The 11,841-nt window shown below is 32.5% G+C and overlaps 1 protein-coding gene across 1 annotated transcript in view; it reads left to right on the plus strand.

Annotated features, from left to right (window-relative positions):
- The window catches only part of LOC111630934 (glycine cleavage system H protein-like), a 13,785-nt gene extending 2,700 nt beyond the window's left edge, over positions 1-11,085 (plus strand). The window contains exons 2-5 of the mRNA XM_023375093.1: positions 773-852; positions 3,572-3,635; positions 8,362-8,493; positions 10,757-11,085. Of these exons, the coding sequence (XP_023230861.1) occupies positions 773-852; positions 3,572-3,635; positions 8,362-8,493; positions 10,757-10,854 (374 nt within the window). The 3' untranslated portion in view covers positions 10,855-11,085. The remainder of the gene's footprint in view (positions 1-772; positions 853-3,571; positions 3,636-8,361; positions 8,494-10,756) is intronic.
- Positions 11,086-11,841: the final 756 nt, after the last annotated feature.

Below are 11,841 nucleotides of genomic sequence, written 5' to 3' on the forward strand. Positions count from 1 at the left end.
TATATATATATATATAAATGGACGTGTGTGTCCCTATATTTCACTTTTCAGCCAAAACAACACATCGCACATGAATGGTGTTTGTATGTGGTAGTAGCCCCAAGTCTCCATTCGTGCACTATGGTGGTTGCGTCTTGATAGCTATAAGGGTGCGGGAGATATGGGGTTGAAAGTGGTTGACTTCGAAGATGTGTAACAATGGAAGTGTTGAGTAACAAGGGAAGTGTTAATATAAAGCGGCATGCAAGATTTACAGACGGTTTTTTGCGTTTTTGCGGGAAATCGAACTTATTTTTAGGCTCATGTAAAAATTCTCTAATTAGTCTGGAAACGGGGGACCTAATTCTTGCATTCTATGAAAACGGGTAAGATTGGCTATAATGTAATTATCTTAATCTTCACTATCGTTACTTTTCGCCCAGCGAAGTGGGTCCTTGCAGCTAGATTCTAGATTACTTAGAAAAACAGTCTTTTATATATAAAACAAACTATATTACATACAAATAAAAACACAACGAAGCGGGTCCTTGCAGCTAGTAAATAATAAAAGTATCTTTTATTTACTTTACAGATATCTTAATGATAATTTGATTGGTTTAAGTTATTGAGTCTGAAATGTATTTATTTATTTTTTTTTAAGATGCAATAAAATATGCAAATAATTCACACTATATTTAATTGAAATGTTTATTTTAATTTTATAAAATGTTAATAGATTGAACTTTATAAAATTGTATGGCTGTGATTGTTATAAAAATGTATTTATTTTCAGCTCGAAAATATACAGAGAAACACGAATGGGTGTCAGTCGATGGAAAAATCGGTACCATTGGCATTTCAAATTATGCTCAAGTAAGCTAATTTTTAAAAGATTTTAAAATTTTACTATCTTATAATTTATTTATATTAACAATTATAAATTTTAATATCCTGTTTGATGGTTTTTGGTTCATTTTTATTTTTATGACACCACCAAGACAATCTTGGCTCTACTCTGGAAGTAAATATTTATGTTTTCAGCTAATTCATAAATCTTCAGGTTTGAAAAAATAAACAAACTACATGCAGACATTCAGTTATTTAAATATGCATAAGAATAACATATTTAGTATTTACAAACCAGATAAATAAATTAATGTTAACATAAAATGTAAAGGTAAACATGCCAAAAGTGCTACACTGACAATTTCCCACAAATGAAAACCAACAGGACATACAAAATTAACATTATTTATTTTAAGATTGCACATCATTATTATAATTACAAAACAGTTCAAAATCTCCTTAAGCAACACTATACTCTGCTGAATGGACTTTATGGTAAATGCTAGACTTAAGTTTATGCACAAGCTAGTTGGTTATCTTATCTGATGCCAAATCCATTTATTTTGAAAATTTTCATTTTAAACTACTTTGCTTTTTCAAGACTTTTGCAACTGCAAATGTTGAAGTTTCACATTCTGTGCAGGTTTTCTTATACTGATTTTAGATACAAGATACTATCTCAGATTTTTCATTATATGTGTGAAAAATCAGCATGACTTTCTTTTGAGCCATTTATCTTTCGAATCCAATTCGAAAGATAAATGGCTCAAAAGAAAGTATTCGATTTTCAACGTCCAGCTCAGTATTTATAGAAAAAGCCTGAGAAAGAGCCCAGAAGGGGTGTCGAAAACATTCGCTGATGTATTTTTACCACTCCAGTTACAAGGTTAAAAGTAAGAGTTATTTTTAGAAAACATTCTTGTCTGTTAAAATTATATTGCTGGAGTTGTGTTTAGGTATGAATTTTTTAATTTTCATATATGGAATAGTATTACTGTACATATTACTAATTATATCTATATACTATAGTTTTGTCACCCTCTTTAACAAAACCTTCCCTTGAGATGGCCTGTTTCCCTAAATTTTGGAAGTGGTCATCTTAAGAAGGTTTTACTGTATATGTTTAATTTTGTTTTGTATTATTTTAGTCTGTTGTAATAATTGAGAAGTTCTTTCTTCTTCAGGATGCATTAAGGATTTCTGAAGTTGTAATATTAAATCAATAGTCTTCAATATAGTAAATAATAATCATCAATCACTCATTTCAAAGGAAAATGAGTGATTGATGAATATCAAAAATTAATTTTAGTGCCTGTACTTTATTATTTAATTTGATATATCAACATGTATATGAAATTATGAAAAGTAATCATATATATTATGAAATTTGTCAATTGTTCATAAGGATAAATACATATTTTTTATTTTGTCACAAAATAAACATATATTCAAAGAGAACTAATTTTATATTCCAAATTATTTACCAATATACAGGTCTAAAAAAAACTCAAAGTGAACACTTTTATTTTGCTATAAATCTTACATATAATCATGTTTCTCAGTGTGTTTACCTTTTGCATAACACACACTACATGGCCAAGCCTTTAGAGCCCAATCTGATACTCTTGAGGACTTCTGTTATTTTTTCCCAAATGACATGTTTTAATCTATCTAATGTGCACATGTTTCGTTTCTTTACTCTGTTTCAAGTAGCCCAAAAGAAATAATTGCAGGGAGCAGTATTGAGACTGTTTGGGAACCATTGTGAGGGTTTGATAAATACAGTTTTACTTTCTTATAGGAATGAAATTGTAGCCTTTGCCATAAGTGAAGGCACAGAGACTTGATGAAATACTGTATAAAGTTATCATCTGGAAACAGTCTCTTGGCATCTGACTGGAAGGACAAAGAATTTTTCAATGTAGAATTTTGATGATACTTTTGCCCTAGGTTCCACAAAATTTGGCTTTGTTATTAGCCCTTGTTGAAATTCTGGTCCAAACCATAACCCTTTGCGATTGAGATGCTGAAATTGATGATGGTGCTTTGGAGTGATTTTGGCTCCTGTTAATGTAGCAGACCTTCCTCTTGCCTTGAGATTTTGTGAGATAGAACCAAGCTTCATCAGTTGTGATAAACTTTTGCACTTATTATTCTTCAGTGTGTGATACAATGGACACGATCTACAGTATCTCTCCTGGATGGATCCATTGGAAAGCTCAAGGCATTTAGGTTTCTTGACAAGTTTAAAGCCCATTTTCTTCCAATTGGTTACTTGTTGACTTAATCAGATATCTGATTGTTTTAATGGTTTTTCTATACTGGCCATAGTGTTTAATCTCTGTAATGTCACCTTTTGATAAGATACATTTTCAACTACCCCTGCTTTGATCCTTGTCTGGATGCTCTCTGCTTACCATTTTTAATGTTTGAAATCTATCCAATGGAAGTGCATTGTCCTTTCTTCTTTCAATTCTTCTGAAATTGTCTAAAGGACCACCCAAGTTCTAAAAGAGTTCTAATTATCTCAACTGTTTCATCACTTATTTTCTAATTCACTATGTCCTAGATAACTATTCTGGACAAATGCACTTGCTAGACTTTTTACTATTCAAATGTTACCCACATCATTACACAAATCATTTTCATTACTATATAATGTTCACTTTGATTTTTGTAGACCTGTAAATGAAGTAAAATGAAATCAAGTGAAAAATTTATTTGTCATTAATGTTACTGATTGCAGGAGGCATTAGGAGATGTTGTCTTTGTTCAACTTCCAGAAGTTGGAGATGATCTTAATCAAGATGGTATGATTATTACAAAATCTTTATTTTTTCTTTTTTGCTTAAGCATTTCTGATATTAATTATAAAAGTATTAATTAAAAAAACAGTATGACTTTTTAGAATAAATAAAATAAATCGACTTTTGGTGTTGTTTAACATTTCTGCAGTCACACCATCCAGACCAGGAAATTTGTCATTTTGCATTCTTCTTATTGTATTCTTAATCAATTGCCTCATTACTCACTATCTTCATTTATCTCTGCAACTGTTTCTCCATTCATGCTATTTCCATTGCCTCTCAACAGGCTCTCAAAATATTCATGCTACCTATTAATGACTTCACATTCATCCCCTTCTCACCATTTGCACTTCATACACAGGGTACACTTTTCTGTCTGCTGCCATGTGTACTCTTCATTTGCTTTCAGAACAGTTTTCTATTTTCCTTAATTAAATGCCCCTTGCAAATGCTTGGTCCATTCTTCATTCTGTCTACTTTCCTTGATCATTTGTGCAGCTTCTCATTTCTTTGCTCTGTACTCATCTCATTCATATTGCCATTCAGTCTGCCTATGTAAGTAGCCTTTTTTTCTTTCACTGCTTTGCTTAACTCTGTCATTCCATTGTGCAGTCCTTCTCTCACAGCCTGTTTTTGTTACACTACAAACCTCTTTTACTGTTTCTATCACACAAGATTGTAAATGCTTTCAAATTTTAGAACTTCTTTTCCTTTCCTGAAATTCAGTTGATATTTTGAAATGAATGTCATGGACAAGGCTGTCGAGAAAATCAAAAGTGAAGATTTCCCTTTTGGATAGAAATATGAAGAAAGTGAAATCAAATGCTTCCAAAACTCCTTCACATCAACACAACATGCTTTCTTATTAGTGATGTGCTGGATCGTTAAAAATGTATATCCGTGGATACAGATCATTAGTGTCTAGATCCGCAGATACGGATCTCTACTTTCGTGCTCAGTCGGCACCGTTGCATGTGACCTTGGACCGATAGTTGACGCTTTGCATTAATAATGCAACGTGTTTTGACTTGCACTGTGCGTGTTTTTGTTTATAGTGTGAAAGTGTGCTAAATTAGAATTCACCACAAAGGCAGACAGGATAAAGTAACAAAAGTTGATATAATTTTCCAATTAAGCTATTTCGCGTCTTTATAGTGTGAAAGTGTGATAAATTAGAATTCACCACAAAGGCAGACAGGATAAAGTAACAAAAGTTGATATAATTTTCCAATTAAGCTATTTCGCGTCTTTATACAGATTCTATTTTGGGGATTCCAACTTCATGGTACAAACAGTAGCATGTGAAATTACAGTGATAATAATAGTTTGCTATATCCAAAGCACGTGTACAATACAGATCCCAATTACGACAATATAACCCAAAACCTTAAAACTAACCTTAAACACTAATAACAGAAAAAGGGATAGAATTAAGAAGACAGAAAAAATGATATATAAGATAGAAATAGAGATATCTGGGGTTTTGTCTCTTTTTCGGCTTGTTTCTTTATGCGTGCTATTGGGTGGGATAACACATGTCCTTTTCCTATAACTGGCCAGTTCTCTTGTACAATAATTAGGATTTTTCCTTCCACAGTCGTCAAAATGACCTTAAAACAGGATCTTTTTTCTGAACTTATTTCTGAACTATCTGGTCATTGAAAATATGACTCCCAGTATTCTCACCTCGTCTGTACACTCTGCCGTCCGGTTTACGAATGACCTGCTACATCACTTCTCTTTTTTCTCCGGCTCCTGCTTACACCTTTGCTCCTCAAATTTCTAGGAACTGCTCATCCCACCCAAGGGACAGGGAATAGATAAGAAAGTTCTAGAAGAAAATAGAACAATAGAACAAAGGGTAGAAATAAGAAACGAAACTAAACTAAAATTAATATTTACAAAAATATAGCGTACCGCCACAATAGTTTAGTGCAGTGTTTCCCAACCTTTTTTGTGCTATGCCCCACCTAAGCCTTTCTAAAATTCTTATGTCTCCCTAACATATACAGCAGCTATACAGTTAACTTAAACTCTGGACAAGTACATTTTCGAATTGCCCTCCTTAGCAATCCAATTGCCCTCTGTGGGGCGTGGGCCCCACATTGGGAACACTGGTTTGTGGCTAGTATGACACGGGATAGCATAGATTACATTCGTGTTTTTGGAGAGTGTTGAGTTAAATTAAAATAAAAACAATGTCAACAAAAAAGTTTAGTAGTGTAATATGGAAATATTTTATGATAGTAAATGACAAATGTGCTATTGCTACCTATCTTTAAAATTTCATATAAGTAATGAAATTCATTAAGATAAAAGATCCGTTAAAGATCTGCTAAAAAGTAACGGATATGGATCTTTTTTTACCCTTGGATATCCACAGATACGGATACAGATATCCAGCACATCACTATTTCTTATTCATCTTTTCTACTCATCAAACCTTCTGTTTTCCTCTGTTCTGCCACCCAATCTTCAATTGCACTCTCAATACTACTAAGTAATTGAGCCACAGTCAATTGCTCTCATAACTCTTGTATCCTCCACTACATCTTTCCATCTATCATCATACATAACAAAATCTATTATCCTCCTGACCTTTTGTATGATTTTTCCCACATGTACTACTGAATGGTCTTGTGTGGAAAAAAGGGGTTTGGTACCCATAGTTCTCTTTCCACGCTGAGCTCGACCAAATGCTCTCTATTATTGTTCATCCAAGAATCACCATTTAGACCTAGCACTCTCTCAGATGTCTCTCTTCATACCTACCATTCATATCTCCAGTTATAATTACACATTCCTGAGTGTCACACTTATCAAAGACATATTGTAACTTTTTCCAAAACTCATTCTTTTCAGCATCCACTGGAGCATACAAGTATTACTATACTCCTTCAAGTATTCTTTGTTTGCATTAACTAAAATACTTACTCTTGCACACCAGAACAGATCAATACATTCCTGTTCACATCCATACACTCCTTGCCTTTCATTGTCCTCTCACTCATGCAAAGAACATCTAACTTGCCTTCAGTTTATTTCCCTTATTAATTTGTTCACTTTACTTTTAGCTCCTCTTATATTCCACACGATCAATCAACATTCACACTTCTGCTTTATTTTCTCATTAGCCTATTCTGGTTTTGTTGCTTCCTGGTTAGTGAGAATAACTCTCGAGGTTAGGAGCCACCACTTCCAGAGCCTGCTTTCTTTCCTTTTGCTTTTATTTAGGAATTGAAAGTTTTTACATGATAGGGATGGTATGTTGGTTCCACACACAATTTGGAGGACCAGTGATCCTACCTTAGTTCAGCACCTATGCTCTGATTTGTTTCCTGGATATCCCTATTGGTAGCAAAGTTGCTAATGACAGGATCTAGAGACACACAAGCCTGCTTACCATACCTTGTAGTAAATTGTATCAAGCCAAAACAGAAAAACCTACACCATGGAGCTCTTTTGTTTTCGTCAAAAGTAGTTTAATCTTTGGACTTGAAGCCAAAATAGTTGTAATTTTAAATAGTAACCTAACCCATATCTTATGGGACACTGTTTTAAAGGATTTTTAATGCTAAATCTAAGTGCAGTCAGATTTGAAATTTGAAAAAAAAAAAAAAAATTAGCACAGTTTTCCAAATATAACTTATAAATTCTATTAAAACTACAAATAACAAGATGTTTTATCTGAAAAATTTTCCTTAGAAGTAACAAGATACTATAGAGAAACATTAGAAATTGTGCTTACCATGAATTCTTTAATGAGATTCATTTCGTTTGACAACGAGCTGTATTCAAAAACAGTCAGGTATTGAATTAACAAACTGCTGAAACAATGACAATGTTTCTAAACTTTACAGTTTTGTCACAAACTGTGACGAAACATCTCTAATCCTTTGTTAGCAACAGAGGATTAGAAATGGTCATGCATAAATCATATGACCATTGAGCCCCATAGCTTCATTGAATTCCAACAGTCGTTAGAGCCATTGCAGTCTGATGACTACTAGAAGATGATTTAAACTTCAAAATGGCAGTCACCATAGAAGAGATGAAGCTCTTCATTTTATATATGAAGATCTTAAATTCACTTTAGGTGTGGATAATAATGAGATCTCAGTTCTTAATGTACTTACTTAAACTGTATACCGGTTCAGTCTAATATGATGTTTAAAATAACATCAGTATAGCATGGTATAACTTCTTTCACGAATCCTACTATCTCAGCATACTATCTGCCTTTGTTTCCTCCCTCTTATATTACTTCTAGAATTAACATATTTTCTTCCATACTTAATGTAAGACATTTTTTTTTACAGTTAAACAATTTGTAGATAAAAACAATTTGCATAATGAATAAACACATACTGTATCAGCCATTATTCAGCAGCATCAAAACATGTAGTAACAATGAGTTTTCTCTTTTCTCTCTAAAATGATGTCATTGCTCCCCAATGGTGTTGCTCATACCAAGGAGTTTAGAAACATCCTCAATGGTTAGATTTAATTTGATGTCAACAATAGACAAGTTTTTGTTACAATAGACCCTGTTTTCATTCCCTAATTTCATACAAAATGAAATTTTATTTAATATGAAAATATAAAATGGATAAAGTTAGGGAATTACAGTAAATAAAATTAGAAATTAAGAAAGAAAATAAATGGAATTAGAAAGTTTTTCAGGTTTTGTTTGTTTGTTACCTCATTCTATGTTTTATAATTTTTACAGATGAATGTGGTGTTATAGAAAGTGTCAAGGCTGCTAGTGAAATATATTCTCCTGTGTCTGGAAAAGTTACAGAAATTAATAAGAATTTAGAAGATTCTCCTGGATTAATAAATAAATCTTGTTATGATGAAGGTAGGATTTATTGCTTTATTAAAAATTTTATCAAGCATTAGCAGTTGGTTGTATACACTGTCCTACTGTTTGTATATAGATACTTTGGAAGAAAGTTCTTGGAATGAATGAATAAAATAAAAACTATTACAGATAAGGAATTAAACTTTAACATTCTGTATGATCCCTTCCTCTGACTATACTTATTGTGAAGTTGTTAGAAAACCTCTTCAAAAATTCTTTTTAGTTTCTCCATCATATTGAGTAGTTACTTTGATGGTTTCCATACTCTGCAAAAGTTGGCCTTTATTTGCATTTTGATTTTTCAGAATAATACTAGTTGAATTTTAGTGAGTACAGAGAGGATAGTTAATTATAATGACCCTTTTTCTTCAAACTAATACAGAAACAAAATTTAGTAGCAGCTCTTTTCCAATTTGCAAATGTTACAAAAATATAATTATTTATTTGTGATTGTCTTATCAGTCAGTGGTGAAGCTGGTGCCTGATATGCTTAACCAGCTGTTCATTTGTCTTAACAAACAAGTCCTCCCATTGATTTACAGGGGTCTATAATTAACCTATTCCAAGCTGTCTACAACAAAAACTTACCTATCAGAAGATCACCAAATTTTCAGTACATCTTAATGAGACCATTGGAAGGAAAATAAGGACAAAAAAGGTTAGTTCTAAATGTCACCAGTAAGGGCATTTTTCCATGTTAAGATATCAGACATGCTAATCTTTGTTATCATGTCATTGTCTGCTCATGCATCATTACAAAGTATTTAAACCTCTACAGAATCATTTTAATTGCCATTTTTTGCCATTGAAAACAACAAGAACGTTATAAGAACATGCTTTAGTGGTGAAACTGTTTTACTAAAACAATAACTCACACCAGCAGCTTTCTGGAGATTTTGATCATTGAAGGGGCTTTGAAGAGGTTCAGTTATTGCTAATGAACTGCAAAAAATTATCATGAAATTGAATAAAGGGGATTGTTCACTGAAACCTGGAAGATGAGTGTCTTACCACACAGATAATTCAGGATGTAGTGACAAAAGTGGAAGATGACAGGATATCAAATCCTATGGGCAGCAATAGTATTTGCTGCCTTGCAAAAGCCTGTTGCTATGGTCCACAAAATTCTTTGGAATATTCTGTGCTGCTATCTTTACAAAATTTGCCTGCTCAGCAGCTGCTGCCTATTGATCTGAATGCTTGAGGAGCCTTTGCACTACAGTTCCTTGTTTGTTGTGAGGTTGTGTGAATGGTCATGGAACATTCTGTGGCTGGAATAGGCACAGTACCATTTATGTGCCATGGTTAACATGCCTAATAGTTATGTTTGGACTGTTTTATTTTTTAAAAATTTTTTTACTTATTTTTTGTTTATTTTTATGCACTGAATCCAGGCCCCAGACATTTGTATTTTTTGTCTATTGGTTAATCCAGTACTGATCATTGTTGACGGGTACAGTTATTCTGGCATTCCAACAATGTCGGTATCTTGGAACAATACTGTTCATACAGGATGGTGTTCCTCCACACAGCCAATTGCATTAAACAGCCATTCTTCCAATGACGGGCATCTGCCACCATTTCTCTACTGTTTGGTCTACATGGTCCTCATACCTGAATCCATATAATTTTGGCTTTGGGGCTATATCAAAGAACTGGTGTATTGTGACAATGTAACATTTTTGACAGATCTTGAAGAAATCATATTATGCCACACATGCAATGTTTCACAGAATATACTGTGCTCAACAATTGAACATGCTATTGTAAGATTTTAGATGATTGCAAAGAACAGAGGACAGCATACTGAACATATTTTGTTCTGATTAAACAACTGATCACTGTTGTACTACTTTGTGATGTTCAGAATAAAAGTTTAAAGTATCCCTGTGGTGACAGTGGTAACTGATTTTTCCCCTCTTTCTTCTCTGTCCTCATTAAGACATTGAAAATTAGTTAACCTTCCAATAAGTTATTTTTGCTGTAGACTACTAGGCATAGCTAAACTTTAATTATAGACACCTTGTATAATAGAAAGCCACACATTACCAACCTGCAGTCTACTTGTATATGTTGCCAGTTGAAGATATCCAGCAAAAAGAAACATGTCAAAATACTAACTTTCATCTCTAATTCCAGTAATTTGGATTTTTTGGCAATGTAGTGCTTATACTTATTATTCTTGTATTTATATAAATATATTATTGGATGAAATTCTTAATAACATATATTGGCATTTATTTTTATTTCATTTTTCTAGGATGGTTGTTTAAATTGCAGCTGACAAAAGTGGAAGAAATCAATTCTTTAATGGACGAAGAAAGTTATAAAAAATTCTTGCAGACCATTGAAGTTTAAAAACAGAGCTCAATACCTTTGGCGGAGAACATCTGAACTGTTTAACATTATGTTGGTCAGGTGTTCTCTTGTGCATATATATTGTTTATCTTTGTAACAAAAGTAATTTTTAAAGTAATGTTAGCCTTTACAAACTGTAGCAATCATTCCATTCATACCATTTACAATAAAGTTTTGTAAATAATTAGGTAACTTGTAAATTTGAAAAAAATTAAAAAATTTAATACAAAATTGCTTATTTTTATCAGCCTTGTAGAATAAAACCTTACTTGAGAAAATCATACAAAATATTGCACAGTATAATCTTTCAGATTTTGGTGAAGATTAGTCAGAATGGCATCTGGCATTTTTGACTATTGTTAGCATTCTCTTAAATATTTGTGATTCTCACTGTACCTGTACTCTATTATTCAGTGTTAATACATTACCATGTACAAAAGTTTGAACTATTGTATATTGTAATGTTAAATATTATGTGATTTATTTATTTTTGTTTACTTTATAATTTGTCTTAAACTTTTGGCAGGATTCAGTACGATATTCTATAGTTTTGTACTGTACATCAATCCTTTTGTAACCCCACTTTAAGACTGTTGATGTTTTATTGTACTACAAAACAACTTATTTCAAAATTTTGCAAGAAAACAAAAGAACTAAAAACCATCGATTACATTTTTCGTGTTTAAACTTTACAACTTAATTTAGTGGTGGCCTCTGCTAGTGGGAAGAGAATAAGCCGCTTTGACCAGAGCCAACACACGAGGATAAACATGGCTTCTGTTACGAACTCTCTATTGCTTTGATACAAATACGAATTCGTTACTCACGTTATGATATTACAACACTAGTCTGGAAGAATAATTTAGATTAACAATGGCATTTTGAAATAAAAAATATTTTCGACAAAGCGGAATCTTTCAAATGTATTCATTAACATAATTCAAATTACAAAAATATTAATTAATGAAAAATTCCACATATTTCCAG

This window comes from Centruroides sculpturatus, unplaced genomic scaffold (genome assembly GCF_000671375.1).
Source record: "Centruroides sculpturatus isolate CEXI.00-Female unplaced genomic scaffold, Cexi_2.0 scaffold653, whole genome shotgun sequence".
Classification (NCBI taxonomy): Eukaryota; Metazoa; Arthropoda; class Arachnida; order Scorpiones; family Buthidae; genus Centruroides; species Centruroides sculpturatus.